Here is a 12,846-nt window from a genome sequence, read left to right on the forward strand (position 1 = left end):
GCAAGTGCTGGGACTTTGTGGTATAAAATCGCCCTCGTTTCCCGGCCCTTTCTTTTTCCTTTCGTCTCTTGTAGTTCCAGCAGAAAGTGCCGTTATCATTATCGCCTTACAGCTAAGTACTCAAGAACATCCATCTCCATATCGTATCAGAACCAGATTCTCTTACCTTATCTCGCCAAACCTCATAATGGCTTCCTCCAACTACAACCTTTCTTTTGGACTCGAGTATGAACTGAAGCTCCGTGTCACGGCAAGTCAACTCCGACAGGAGCTCCAAAGTGATCCTACTACCAAGAACATTGAGGTCGTTACCGATGCTGGTCAAGTTCGCCTCTCAAAGGTTGGATCCCAGTATCTTCAGAACGATTACCTCAACTTCGCTTTCCGCGACAACGTCGACCATCCACAGAGAACAACTTTGGTCAGTAAGGTTACTGGAGAGCAATGCGAATTCAGAGGTTACTCCACGGAGGCCCTGAAAATCGTGCAAAAACGCCTCCAAGCCGTTTCTGGCTACGAAGCAACAGCTATCTACCAGGGTCAAGGTAAGCAAGCAGACTTTTCATCTGCCCCTCTTTATCTGACCCATGATGCCAGTCTCAATGGCCTCAACAGAGCTGCCAAGATCGCCACAGGTCTATGTACTGCAGACCAGGCCGATTTCACCGACTTTATTGGAACAGAGATTGTGACTGCCCCTCGCAACTCACCCCAAGAAGCTTGTGACGAAGCCAACAAGGTCTCAACAGCCCTTCGTAGTGATGGACTTGACTATATCATCGACGATGAATGTGCCATGCATATTCACGTCGGCAACCAGGACGGCACTCGCTTCAACATCAAAACTCTACAACACCTCGCTTACCTTGTTCTGATCTACGAGCATGAATTTGCTCGTATGACAGTGCCTCGTAAGCGTGGAAGTGATTTCGAGACCAGATCAAACCGCCTCGATTTCGCTACCGAGTGCCCGTCACCAGAACCACAACACGCATACCTATGCGACCAGCAGGGCATCAACACTGACGGATCTGTAGAAGTCGTCTGGAACTACCAGTCACTCTCAGAAATCCGCAAAGCCCTGTTTGACGATGTAGACTCAGCTGAAGACCCCTACAAAGCATTTGTCAACCTCATGGGCGACAAGGGTCACATCGTCAACTTCTCTTACTGCGATCGCGACATTACCAAGTCCGAGCCAGCGGCCACTGTTGAATTCAGACAACATCAAGGCACTCTTAATGGCCGCGACGTTCTTCATTGGGCTCGTCATTGTACAGCCCTCGTCGCTCTGGCCCAAAAATATACCGACAACAACACACAATACCCCATCACCAGCTGGAATGACACCATCGATATCGAACAACTGTGGAGGGAGATGAAGCTTCCCGAAGCAACCAAGCACTTCTATCGTAACCGCATTGAAGAGTATGATGAGCGTTGGCCCGACGTGCACCAAACCCCTCTTTGCGAACCCGACATGGTGTTCGACGATGATTTTTGCTTTTCCGACGAAGAGTCTGAGAACTCTTAACCAAGTATGACAGAAGAAGAAGCCGATGAACAGGAGAAGTGTTGAAGAGTGTACACCCTTACGAGGGTTCCTGCTTTGACATTGAGGATTGTCAATTTGTAACGGCATATTATGGTGGCGGTGTTTGTGGGCATGTGCAATTTTTTCTTGTATCTCTTTTCCCACTGAGCAATTGGCTTTCGTCAGTGGTTTTTTAACGAGGCAAGAATGCCGTGCTGGGGACTTGTTGAGCATTACATTGTAACTTGCGAGTTTTGTTTCGTTGTTGTTGGTTTTACAAGTACTTGTCTGGATGCCACGATATTCAGAGTATTGGTACTCAGCAAGAAAAGAAAGCTTATTCCACTCAATCGCCTTTTCCTCCAATGTGACATGTCTCTTCAAACTGATTCCATTTGCATGTGCATTCTGTTCTGGACACTGATTGATCTTATGATCCTCATTGACACGACGGACTCGAACAGCTACAGGAAACTTACATCAAACAAAGAGTTTACATTACTCGTCGTCGAGTTCTCGAGTCTGTTGAGGGCACAACAGCAGTCAATGATGTGCTGCAATCCGTGTCTTCTGTAAAGCGCCAACATGTCCACTCTTTCATGAAGCAAGGACACAAGCATTGTGCACCATTCCCATCCAAACGCCATGTGGTGCAAAAGTGGGAAACGAGTCAAGATTCTGTCGATCCTGTTGATCGTGGATCGGAACTCAGGGACCGATGCAAGGACAAGGAATACACGAGCTCTTGTATGCAAGTCACTGGCTGGACGGCACATAGAAGCTACAAGAGACATGTCGCGTTTCGCAAAATCGTCTAGTGAGTATGTCACTCTGGAGGTACGGAAAGACGTGTTTTCATAAGGATGGTCATCAATGCGAGACGATTTTCTCCCCTCGAAAGGAGGATCTGCTGTCAAAACACATTGGGCACTATCCACCTCGGTCTTTGGTGGAGTACGACCTTGCTCGTGTTAGAAATCGGAAAGCCCCAAGCTTCCCACGATCATGACGACAACAAGTCTTTCCTTGCAAGGCAGGCGCATGACCAAAGCCGCATGCAGCAAGGTCAAAAAGTTAGGACGAGGTGTATTTTCCCAGCCATCTCTGTCTGCACTGCTTGTACGTCCGATGGATGAATGATTGTTCTTTGTCACAGTGTTGAGGTGACTTGTGCATACGCACCAACAGTGGGGTCGTCTTTGCACGGTTTCCTGAATGAGAGGCGATCACTCCGACTCCGCTTCCACAGATTTTTCAGGGTTACCTTTGACCACTTGCGCACAGTGACCTCGATGGCCATGGTTTGGGGCTACGGAGAAGTCCACCAACGGGACACCCGGTCCAACTGCGCACCAAATGATGAGCGACGACATTGCATGTGATGATTGGCTCAACGAAGCTCATGACAAGCAGGCCAAAGTGTTTCTGTTCGCGCGGCTGTTCCTGGCGCTTGCGTGAGGCAGAGCAAAGCCAACATGCACAACAACCCTTCTGGCCAGGTCGAAAGTCGACGGGTACCTGAATCTAGAGACAGGTTCTTGGGAATGCGCGCCGTGGCTCCAACCTTTTTCACGTTCTTCAAGATTTTGGTGGCCCTTAGCCGCACGTCTTCAACCAACTTTTCAACCTTGTCTCCACATCCGACCATCAACCCATCATGGTCCATCCCTGCGCACCGGACCGGCCGGTGACCCACAATCAACCAACACGCGCGGGATTGCCGCCGAGAGAAGTCCAAGTCAACCGCATCGTGCACAGCGCACCGCGCCTGCAGCTGCCAGAAGGTAAATCCTCTTCATTTTGCACTTCTGCACATTCTCATTCGTTGCTGCTCGCCCCGTCGTTGACACGCGGTGGATGGTGGGCTTGTACGCCGATTCGACGAGAGAACGAGGTTCTGAAAAACTTTGGGTAAAAGACTTCAGCGTGGACAGCACGTCCATCATGCGCGCGTATATATACTATTGTAGGTCTCTCTCCCAATTGTGCTTTTCCTTTCCATCCAACAGTCTTTACTTTCCTCTCTCTCAATCACTCCCTTTGCGCCAGGTTCCTGTGGAATCGGCAGACACTCCTTAAAGGTTTCTATACCATCACCCCGACATCGTTGTATACTCGTTCAGCCAGTTGATCTCGGCTTCCACTCCCTTTGTCTACATCTTTTACCACGAAGAAAACATCAGACAAAATGCAGTTCTCCATCTCCACTATCTTGAGCGTTCTTGCTGCCACTGCAGTTGCTCTGCCTACCGAGAAGGTTCTCCAAAAAAGAGGCACTATCTCTGCAACTCCTCATGTTGAGTACAGCTCCAGCGTCGGCGTCCTCGGATGTAAGATCGACACCAACAGAGTTGCCTACTGGCCCATGAGCGTCGGCTGTGACAACATGTGTGTTAAGGTCAGCTACCAAGACCGTTCTCTCCATCTCCTCCGCGTCGACCAATCTGGAGGTGCCTACGACATGAGCTACGATGCATGGAACACTCTCGTCACCGGCAAGAACGCTACTATCGACCCTACCATGGGTGGTGGTGTCGACATGGAGTACGAGAGCGTTGACATGGATGAGTGCTCTCACCTTCTTCAGAACTCCGACGGCAAGCTTGGTTTCTCCGCTGCCAACAGCATGAACTTCATTGCTTCCTGCCTCAGTGAGCCCGAGAGCTGGGTTGCCAAGAACTACGGTCTTTGGAACATCTACAACCCTATCTGCACCAACGGTGTTGATGTGCAGTGCACTTTGGACCTGGCCGTCAGCAACCAGCCTTCATGCGGAAACAGCACCCTCGGCATCAACACTCCTCTCACCGGCCAGAACGTCACAAACATCGCTTACGGTACTGGAGCTCGTGTTGCTGCTGCCTAAGTCACGCATAGTCGTTTGATGTGTCAAGGGTTTCTTGACTTCGGGAGCCAGTCAACAAACACTCATTCACTTCTTGTCACTCCTTTACCAACACTTCTTACCATTCTCCTGTCTTGAAGACAGCAGCAATTTTTCTTTTCTTTTCATTCTCCAGTTGTGCTCCACGCCTGCTTGCAGGCTGCACCAACTTGGACACGATTTTGGGGGCTCTTTCACTTGCGGTTTGACAGGCCGAATTTAGACACGATTTTGAGATGCTTTTATGACTTTTTGAACTCGAAAAGAGAAAAACAGGAAAAAGTTCTTTACGAACAGAAAATTCAGAAACTTTTATCATCCATGTTTTTGTTGCTCGTGTGCTTTGTGAAGTTGCATCGTCGTTGTGAGTTTGTGGAAGCACAGTGATTTGTATGCACAAGTGTACAGAGGCACAAAGGCACAAGCATAAATCTATGCCAACAGGGAAGGCATCTTGTTGTCAACAAGAGCTGAGTTTTGTTAACCTGAAGGCATCGCGGCTTCCTTACTGACCTCACCACGACACGAATCTGCTGATTGTGAGCTGTACACCGGTATTGTTCCAAGGGAAGCTGCGACGATTCAGAAATAGACTGCTATCGCCGTTGGTCTGTCAGATATCGCAAGCAGGTGGCTTTACTCAGAAGGCACACCACAAAACAAGAAGGCTCAAGGACGATTATTCCACACTGTCCACCAAGAATATCATACCAACAGAGCGACACGCTAGCTGCCAGGAATTCATCTTGTATCGATATGTCCTTATGTGTCAGGCAAGTATTCGTTATCAATACCACAGTATGAACAGGCATGATACTTGAACTCCATCGCTATTCTTGGCTGTAAGATTGTCAGACCTAACAGCAGAAACGCACACACACAGAACCCTACGTTGCACATGATCTTTCAAAGTCCAATAAAGTGGGTTCTCATCGCCGTTTTCCAACATCTTTGAGAAACTACATAAGATGTGTTCACTTGGCAGTTTATTCTCTGACCAGGCCACGTCTTCTTGCTGCTAAATATGAAAACGAACAACCAACTCTGTACTCAAGAGTTACGATTTGCTCATGACCAACAAGCACTGACATACGCAAGAAGATTGCGACGACGCGGGCTTCCATGCAGAGAGGGGCTCAACATCTTTGTAGGTCATGGTATAAATGCTCAAGTGATGACCTTGTTCTTCGCAAGCATCAAGTCACAACTTCGATCTAGAGCATCTGAAACTCATATTCTCAGCCACACAACTCGACGCCCATCATTGTCTTGAAACAAAAAAAAAAAAATCAGAAACAATCTACATACAAGATGCATTTCTCGACCGCAACCAAGATCCTGGCCTTCTTTGCCATCACCGCCACTGCCATAGCAACCAAATCTCGCCGCCAGGCAGCCGATGTCTGCATGCTCGACTCTGTCACCGATAATCCTTCTCAAGACGATGTCCAAGCATCCATCAACCAATGGAACACCGACGTCAATACCGTAAACGCTTTTCTCAACCAAGCCAGTGGCTTCGCTCACGGCATGGAGATCCAAAACGCCACCATGCAAACCCTGCTCTTCGCCCAAGACGAACCCTGCCAACTCAAGACTCTGATCAGCATCAGCGACTTTATCGGTGGCGGCACTGATGCCTTCAATTGTGCAGCCATGGACCTCATGACGGTCTTTGACACCCACGTCCTTCAAAACCTCAGGACTATTATTATGTCGCCTAGTGACAGCGATGTGATTACTCATGCCATCAGCGATATCAATACTTTTAGGTGTTGCAATGTTTTGCCTGATGCTAATATTCTTTGGTTGGATGCTGCTACTGATAATGGGATTGCGGATCAGGTCAATGTTACGCCGGGACGTGAGGATGCTTGTGCTAATATTGATTGTGGTACCGTGGCTACGGCTGCTAATTGTACTTCTCTCAATAATGGGAATAATCCTTTGAACTAGTTCAGAGGGTTCGATGAGAAGGGACAGCGTTGGCTTCTCTTCTATCATGCTGCGCGATAGGTGCAAGCAGAGCTCATTTCTCTGACATCTGACTGGATGTGGGTGTGGGATCATTGGTGCTGTTTTTATCCATATTAGCAGGAGATCTTTAGTCATCGCTCGTTTTGAAATCAAATAGTGAATTCCGTTTGCTCTGACAGCGTTGCTCCACTAAAGAGTGATCAACACAATGCATAGTGTCACCAGACAAGCGAAAACGTCTTAGAATGCAAAAAACTTGTTGCGAAATGGATATGTGTACAAGGACAGAGCAACGAGTGTCACATCGATAATCTTGCGGAAAACTTTGATTGGTTCATGTGAGAATTTTTTGTTGCTGCAGAAGCAGGCATATCATTACAGTAGGTCATAAATTTTTAATGCACATCGTCTCTTCTGTCGACTCAAAAAAGCAGAGCTCGCCACCAGGAGCATTCTACCAGTCTCTATGAGACCTGCAGAGCACCAAAGATATCGGCAATCTGGGTAGTGTTGTAGCCAACGGCAAGAGCACACTGAAGCAAGATTCTAGCCTTCTGGGGGTCAAGATCACCGCTGGAGATGGACCAGCCATCGTCTTCGGGAGAGACGAAGCCGTTCATTGTGCGAGTGGAAAAGACCATGGGAATTCCAGTCTCGTTGTAGACAGCTTGGGCAACTTGTCTTCCCTTTGTGGTCCAACCACCAGCACCAGTACCAGCAAAGACAATGGCTTCAGCACCAGATTCAGCAGAGGCACGAATGAGCTCGGGGTTGCTGTCTTGGTGACCGTAGAGGATGTCGACGTGAGGCAAAGTGGTCAAGTTCAGAGATGCGATATCAAAGAATGGCTTGCCGTGAGGGGTTGCGGGCGAGTAGTAGAATTGAGGGACAGAGTCCAAGAAGAAACCAAGGTGACCTTCTTCGATGGCCTTGAAAGTGTCGAGCGAGTTTGCGTTGTTCTTGACCACGTAGAACGCGCTGTCGATACGGTCGTTGAGTGTAACCATGGTGCCACGGCCCTTAGCCTCGGGAGTGACAGCAAGAGTGACAGCCTGGTACAGGTTCAGAGGACCGTCTGCGGAAGTAGCAGTGGAAGGACGCATGGCGCCAACGACTACGACAGGCTTCTTGGATGCAATAGTGAGATCCAAGAAGAAAGCGGTCTCCTCAAGAGTGTCGGTACCGTGGGTCACCACAGCACCAGTCGAGGTGTTCTTTGCAAGCTCAGCTGTGATCTGACGGTTCAACTCCAGGAGAATAGTCGCGTTAACATTTCCTGAGTCGACGTTCGAGACCTGTACGCCATTGATATTTGAGATGTTGAGCAGCTCAGGTACGGCATCGATCAACGTTTGGATGGCAACAGCTCCTGCAGTGTAGCCTGTGGTCTGAACTCCAGAGCCAGCAGAACCAGCAATAGTGCCGCCTATGAACTGTTAGATGAATGGAGTAGCACTCTCAGTGGACATAAACATACCAGTGGCGAAGATTGTGACATTGCCTAAGCTGGCGTTCACACTCGCTGCCGATTGACGGACTTCGAGCTGAGGGAAGGTAGGTACGGCAGCAGCATGGCTAAGAGAGCCGAGTGCAGCAAGGAGGGCCAAGGGTGTGTACATGTTGTCGAACAGCAGAATGTTCTTCTTGTGATTGCAACGAAGGAACGCTGTCAAGCGAAGGATAGAGAAACGAGAGTATGATAGAAGAGAGGAACTGGTTCTTGATCAAGCAGACTTACGAGGAATCCATGGGCTTATATAGCTTTCAGGTCTGAGACCTCACATCCCAATGCTACCTACCAGAAAGCCTGCTCGAAGCACACAGACAGTCCACTATCGGCGAGGTTGATGCACTATTTCACACTATCATACTTTTACTGTGGCTCAGACCCCGATGAGCAGGTGGTTTTGGTGAGTGATTTTGAGCAGGCTGAGAATCGAAGGGGTAATGGTAACTCGGCAAGATTTGCTCAAGAGATTCTGTTACCCTTCCAGAATACCAAAGCGGAATGAACGTACGCCTATCACGACACCGATGAAGTTGGGATCTTGGCTTTTGACCCCAGTGGCCTTGGAGTGGACTCGGCACCCCATGCTCGGGTCGCAGAAGCTGTACAAACATGGACAGTGCAGCGATGTCGCTTCCGATAGCTGCCGATGATATGCTGTGGGAAAAGTGTAGATAAGACCATGGTTATAGGAAGGTGGGAGAAGAGGGAAGGTCAAGGCGTGCCGTGGTGAGAAGTAGAGGTTCAGACTGACTCGCATGGCTGAAAGTTCGCTCGGCCGAGATAGGCGTAGGCATGTCGCGGGGCGGGTGAAGAAGAGGCACGATATCGACCGATGATAAGGTGCGATAAGGATGGGAATTCAATGCATTGTGTTTGACGAGGTTACATCTCCGCCGGCAAGACAGATGTGGCTTTGGCATTCTGTCTGTTCATGGCGGCTAAAGTCGTACTCGAGAGACAATGATCACAAGGGTACACACAACCAAGGTTGGAAAGAAAAAAAAAAGACGTGAGTTTCGTAAGGCGATTCATTGCAGCCTATGGATATCTTGAAGCACTGTATACCAGCGCCAGACAACAATGAACCCATTCCCAAACTTTTGTTGACCGTAGCATCTTCGAGTACATGTCCCGCTTACTTGAGGGGAATGAAACGGGAAGAGTGGGTGGCACCAATACCGGGGCGACCGTGCTTGACGGGCTTGCTGAGAGGTCGTTAGAGAGCTGGTCGAGGCTGACTGAAGCAGTAGAGCAACTTACTATGAGATGGAGAATTCACCAAGGTAGTGACCGACCATCTCGGCCTTGATCTCGACCTGGTTGAACTCCTTACCGGAGTAGACACCGACGACGGAGCCGATCATCTCGGGGACAACGATCATGTCACGGAGGTGAGTCTTGACAAGGTCGGGCTTCTCGTTGGGCTTGGCCTCCTGCTTGGCCTTGCGGAGCTTCTTGATCAGACCCATGGGCTTGCGCTTGAGACCACGGTTGAAGCGTCTGCGGGCACGGGCGTGGACGACATCGCGGAGCTGCTCGGAAGAAAGGTCGAGGAGCTGGTCAAGGTCGATACCACGGTAGGTGAACTTCTTGAAGGATCTCTTGGCCTTGAGGGCTGTAGTGACGGCTCAGTCAGTCCATGTTTCCATCTTCCTGCACCCCTTTGGTGGCCTGTCCACAGGGTTTTATTCCATTGCGCGGTGTCGCGAAGGGGTGCGGTGCGTAAAGAGTCATCTCATACCGGCAGCCTCCTCGGCGTTCTGTGAAAAAGCAAGTCAGCGAATGTTCGAGCGAGACAGAGAGATATGCGCAGAGAGAGGCGCAGGAGCAGACGTACGTATTCAGAGTCGGCCATTGTGTCGATGTGTCGGTGGTCGAAGTTGTCGGACGCAAGCTGGTTTCGAAAAGGGCTGTGGGCAAATTCGAACAAAATCGAGTGCCTCTCGCTTCGCGCGTCCGTGCGTCTCGTTCACGTGACCTGGCCAAAGTGATGGTCAATCTACGAGCACCTTGATAAAATAATGTATCTAGTGTTTACTCTGCGCCGCTGAACTTATCATGAGCATTGTGGTAAGATTGTCGGCCATCGATTAGGTTGTGAGTCCTTAAGGGTGGTTGGTAGACACTTGTCTATGCAGTATCGAGTCAAGTCACAAGTCACGAGCTCAAATTTCACATGTGAACAAGAACAGAACAGAATGATCATGGAGGAATGTATTTCTCCATTCGTGGCCCTGGCTATAGATCAAGCATTCAGAGTATGATGGCCGAGCCTTTTGCGGCTGTAGCGAAGAGTCCTTTTCCCTTGCGCCCGACTGCTCCCACAAACAGATCCACCCTTCCGCACCAGTTTTTTTCAACAGAGGTTGCGAGACGCTTAGTCGAAGAGACCGAAGCCCATGTCGTCGTCGGACTCCTCCTTCTCCTCAGCCTTCTCCTCGGCGGGGGCGGCCTCAGCAGCGGCACCAGCGGCGGGGGCAGCAGCACCACCAGCGGCGGCACCACCGGAGGGAACGGAGGCGAGCTTGGCGGAACCCTCGGAGATCAGCTGTGCGTAGTGTTAGTATTGCGCATGCGAAGAAGAATTTTGCGTTTGTCGGGTGTATGCGTACCTCCTGGATGTTCTTGCCGGAAAGCTCAGAGATGAGCTTGTCAAGGCGCTCACCCTCAGCGTCAACACCGACGGAGGAGAGGACGGACTTGATGTCCTCGGCAGAAGGAGACTCGTTGCCAGCGAGGTTAAGAAGGAGGTAAGCGGCGAGGTACTTCATTTTGAATTTCTGGATGCGCGCAAAAAAACGTCAGTCAGCGGCTGGTCGGTCGATGCGAATGGCGGTTGTTGCGATTTGGTAGTCGAGATTGTGCCAGGAGAAGACTCACGGTGGGAGTTGATAAAACAGCGAGAATCAATCGATTTAACCGCGGGTCTTGAGCGGAGACTGAGACTTCCTGTTCGTGAGAGTCGTGGATGGTCGAAGAAGTTCGCGAGCGAAAAAGGTAGCTGCGATTGTTGTGTGGGAACGCCAAGCCGCCTTGGCGCAAGCTGGTCCGTGCCCGCTGCTCGCTGCTTGCGGAAGTCACTGGCTCGAGAGCGAGTGAGAGGTACTTAAATCGACGGTGGCCTTTCACTTCTCATTCATCTGCCTCATCTCTCTGTCGCCTCCCGCTGGTCGCATCTCCGTCACTGTGCGACTCTTCAGCGCCGGCCGCGACTATCACAGCATGTCTGGTTCTGGCTCGTCGACAATCCGCTATCTCTGAATATCTCCGTAGCCATGAGTGTGAGTCTTCTGTCTCAGGCCTGACCGCTCGTTGCTCGTCGCTCTGCTCGACCAGGCTGACGCCATCTTGCAGCTTCTCAACTCCATCTTGTCGTCTATCAACGGCGAACAACCCGCTCCTCCTCGTTCACAAACACTCTCCTCTACCGCAAGATCAAATCCCCCGTCGCGAAATCCCACCCCTCAGCAAGTGCCACCCAAACGGAAAGCCGACGACGCTGCTAGCGACTTCAAGCCAAAGGTCGCAAGAACCGATACCAACACCTCACGATTTGATCAAAATGCTTCTCTCGCTCCACCTCCGTCACGCAGCACTACTTCGTCCCCAGCCCAAAGAGCCGCAGTCCCGCCACCCAAGCCTGCGATTCCATACCGAGGTAGTGGCCCTTCAGCAAAAGTACAATCAACATCGAAACCTGCCACTACTCAGTCTGCGCCAGTGAGACCGTCTGCGGTTCCCACCACATCTTCAACGACGCCTGCACCTGCTAAAGGAGGTTATCTGGCCGTTCTGGAAGCGGCGAAGCAGAATGCCGAAGCCGCTAAACTAGCTGGACAAATCAAGCATAAACCGGTCGAAAAGCTCACGAAGAAGGATCGTCAACGTCTAGTCGAGGAAGCTCGTGCCGCACAGAAGGGCAAACCACTGGCGAAGGATGCAAAGGCCGGTCTAAAATCTAGAGGCAAGAGTGCCGAGCCTCTGGTTGATGCGAAGACCGGTGTGCCAGCCAAGGATAAGAGAAAGCCTGTTGAGGTCGCATACAAAGGTACCATGCGTTCAAATGCTCCTGCTGCTCCTGCCTATCGTGGTACCATGGGAGGCCCTGGAGGCGCTGCTGCTCGTAAGCCGCTACCCAAGGCATCAGCATCCAGCAGGTCTGGCTATGGCGCTGGTCGTCGCTACGCTTCATACTCTGATGAGGAAGAGGAGGAGGAAGACGATGAGTCAGAAGACGACTACGAATCTGGATCTGACATGGAAGCTGGCGTGGACGAGATGTACGAAGAAGAAGAAGCATCCGCACGCATCGCAAGGCGCGAAGATGCAATAGCTTTGGCTGAGGAGAACGAACACAAGCGCCAGAAACTCGAACGCAAACGCAAGTTGGAAGAACTCGCTTCAAAGCAAAAGAAGCGCTTTTAAAACACCGACACACCCTCGACTTATACATATCTTGCCCGATATTCGTCCCTCTTACAAGCTGTTTTGGAGTATACTGTTCTCATTGGAGGCGTTCTATCATTAATCTTGCTTTTTTGAGGTTCTGGGAGCGAAGGGATATGCATTGGGCCGGACTCTTAGCATTATTGCTACGAATTGCATGATATCATTTCTCAAAGGTGCTTGTGGGCACCTACTCTAATCATCCCTTACCGACCACCATTCTCTTCTGCTGTTCCTGACTTTTAAGTCTTCTGGGCCTTCATGAGTCCCCGACACAACCAGTAGCTTCAAGATGGTAACTATGTTGGTTTGAAGTAGGTACTTAGCCTTGCTTCGTCTCCTCGACACAAGCCCAATCATGTTTACTACAATTTCTAGTGATTGTCGTGTTCATCATGGAAGTTAGATCGGCACTGTCTTCGCCACGGCCTGCGATACGGTCATTCATACACACACAATATAGTCTTGAACTTAATAACAATTGTATAGATGTAA

The 12,846-nt window shown here is 50.2% G+C and overlaps 7 protein-coding genes across 7 annotated transcripts; 4 read left to right on the plus strand and 3 right to left on the minus strand.

Moving 5' to 3' along the window:
* Positions 1-187: 187 nt before the first annotated feature.
* M437DRAFT_76329 (uncharacterized protein) lies at positions 188-1,534 on the plus strand (the record flags this gene model as incomplete). Its single annotated transcript, XM_041026604.1, has 1 exon — positions 188-1,534. The coding sequence occupies one exon, from the start codon at positions 188-190 to the stop codon at positions 1,532-1,534; it is 1,347 nt and encodes a 448-aa protein (XP_040878681.1).
* Positions 1,535-3,722: 2,188 nt separating this feature from the next.
* On the plus strand, positions 3,723-4,400 carry M437DRAFT_51724 (uncharacterized protein; the record flags this gene model as incomplete). Its single annotated transcript, XM_041022229.1, has 1 exon — positions 3,723-4,400. One exon carries the CDS (start codon positions 3,723-3,725, stop codon positions 4,398-4,400), a length of 678 nt encoding a protein of 225 aa, XP_040878682.1.
* A 1,329-nt stretch (positions 4,401-5,729) lies between these two features.
* M437DRAFT_85616 (uncharacterized protein) lies at positions 5,730-6,374 on the plus strand (the record flags this gene model as incomplete). Its single annotated transcript, XM_041028313.1, has 1 exon — positions 5,730-6,374. The coding sequence occupies one exon, from the start codon at positions 5,730-5,732 to the stop codon at positions 6,372-6,374; it is 645 nt and encodes a 214-aa protein (XP_040878683.1).
* A 485-nt stretch (positions 6,375-6,859) lies between these two features.
* Positions 6,860-8,014, minus strand: M437DRAFT_51723 (L-asparaginase; the record flags this gene model as incomplete). The annotated part of the gene is made up of 2 exons (XM_041022228.1): positions 6,860-7,821; positions 7,873-8,014. 2 exons carry the CDS (start codon positions 8,012-8,014, stop codon positions 6,860-6,862), a joined length of 1,104 nt encoding a protein of 367 aa, XP_040878684.1.
* Positions 8,015-9,040: 1,026 nt separating this feature from the next.
* On the minus strand, positions 9,041-9,760 carry M437DRAFT_85618 (putative 40S ribosomal protein S15; the record flags this gene model as incomplete). Its single annotated transcript, XM_041028314.1, has 4 exons — positions 9,041-9,110; positions 9,166-9,520; positions 9,647-9,665; positions 9,743-9,760. 4 exons carry the CDS (start codon positions 9,758-9,760, stop codon positions 9,041-9,043), a joined length of 462 nt encoding a protein of 153 aa, XP_040878685.1.
* Positions 9,761-10,282: 522 nt separating this feature from the next.
* M437DRAFT_51709 (ribosomal protein 60S) lies at positions 10,283-10,676 on the minus strand (the record flags this gene model as incomplete). The annotated part of the gene is made up of 2 exons (XM_041022225.1): positions 10,283-10,453; positions 10,518-10,676. 2 exons carry the CDS (start codon positions 10,674-10,676, stop codon positions 10,283-10,285), a joined length of 330 nt encoding a protein of 109 aa, XP_040878686.1.
* A 504-nt stretch (positions 10,677-11,180) lies between these two features.
* On the plus strand, positions 11,181-12,330 carry M437DRAFT_76335 (uncharacterized protein; the record flags this gene model as incomplete). Its single annotated transcript, XM_041026605.1, has 2 exons — positions 11,181-11,186; positions 11,260-12,330. 2 exons carry the CDS (start codon positions 11,181-11,183, stop codon positions 12,328-12,330), a joined length of 1,077 nt encoding a protein of 358 aa, XP_040878687.1.
* Positions 12,331-12,846: the final 516 nt, after the last annotated feature.

Source organism: Aureobasidium melanogenum (assembly GCF_000721775.1).
Source record: "Aureobasidium melanogenum CBS 110374 unplaced genomic scaffold scaffold_14, whole genome shotgun sequence".
Taxonomy (NCBI): domain Eukaryota; kingdom Fungi; phylum Ascomycota; class Dothideomycetes; order Dothideales; family Saccotheciaceae; genus Aureobasidium; species Aureobasidium melanogenum.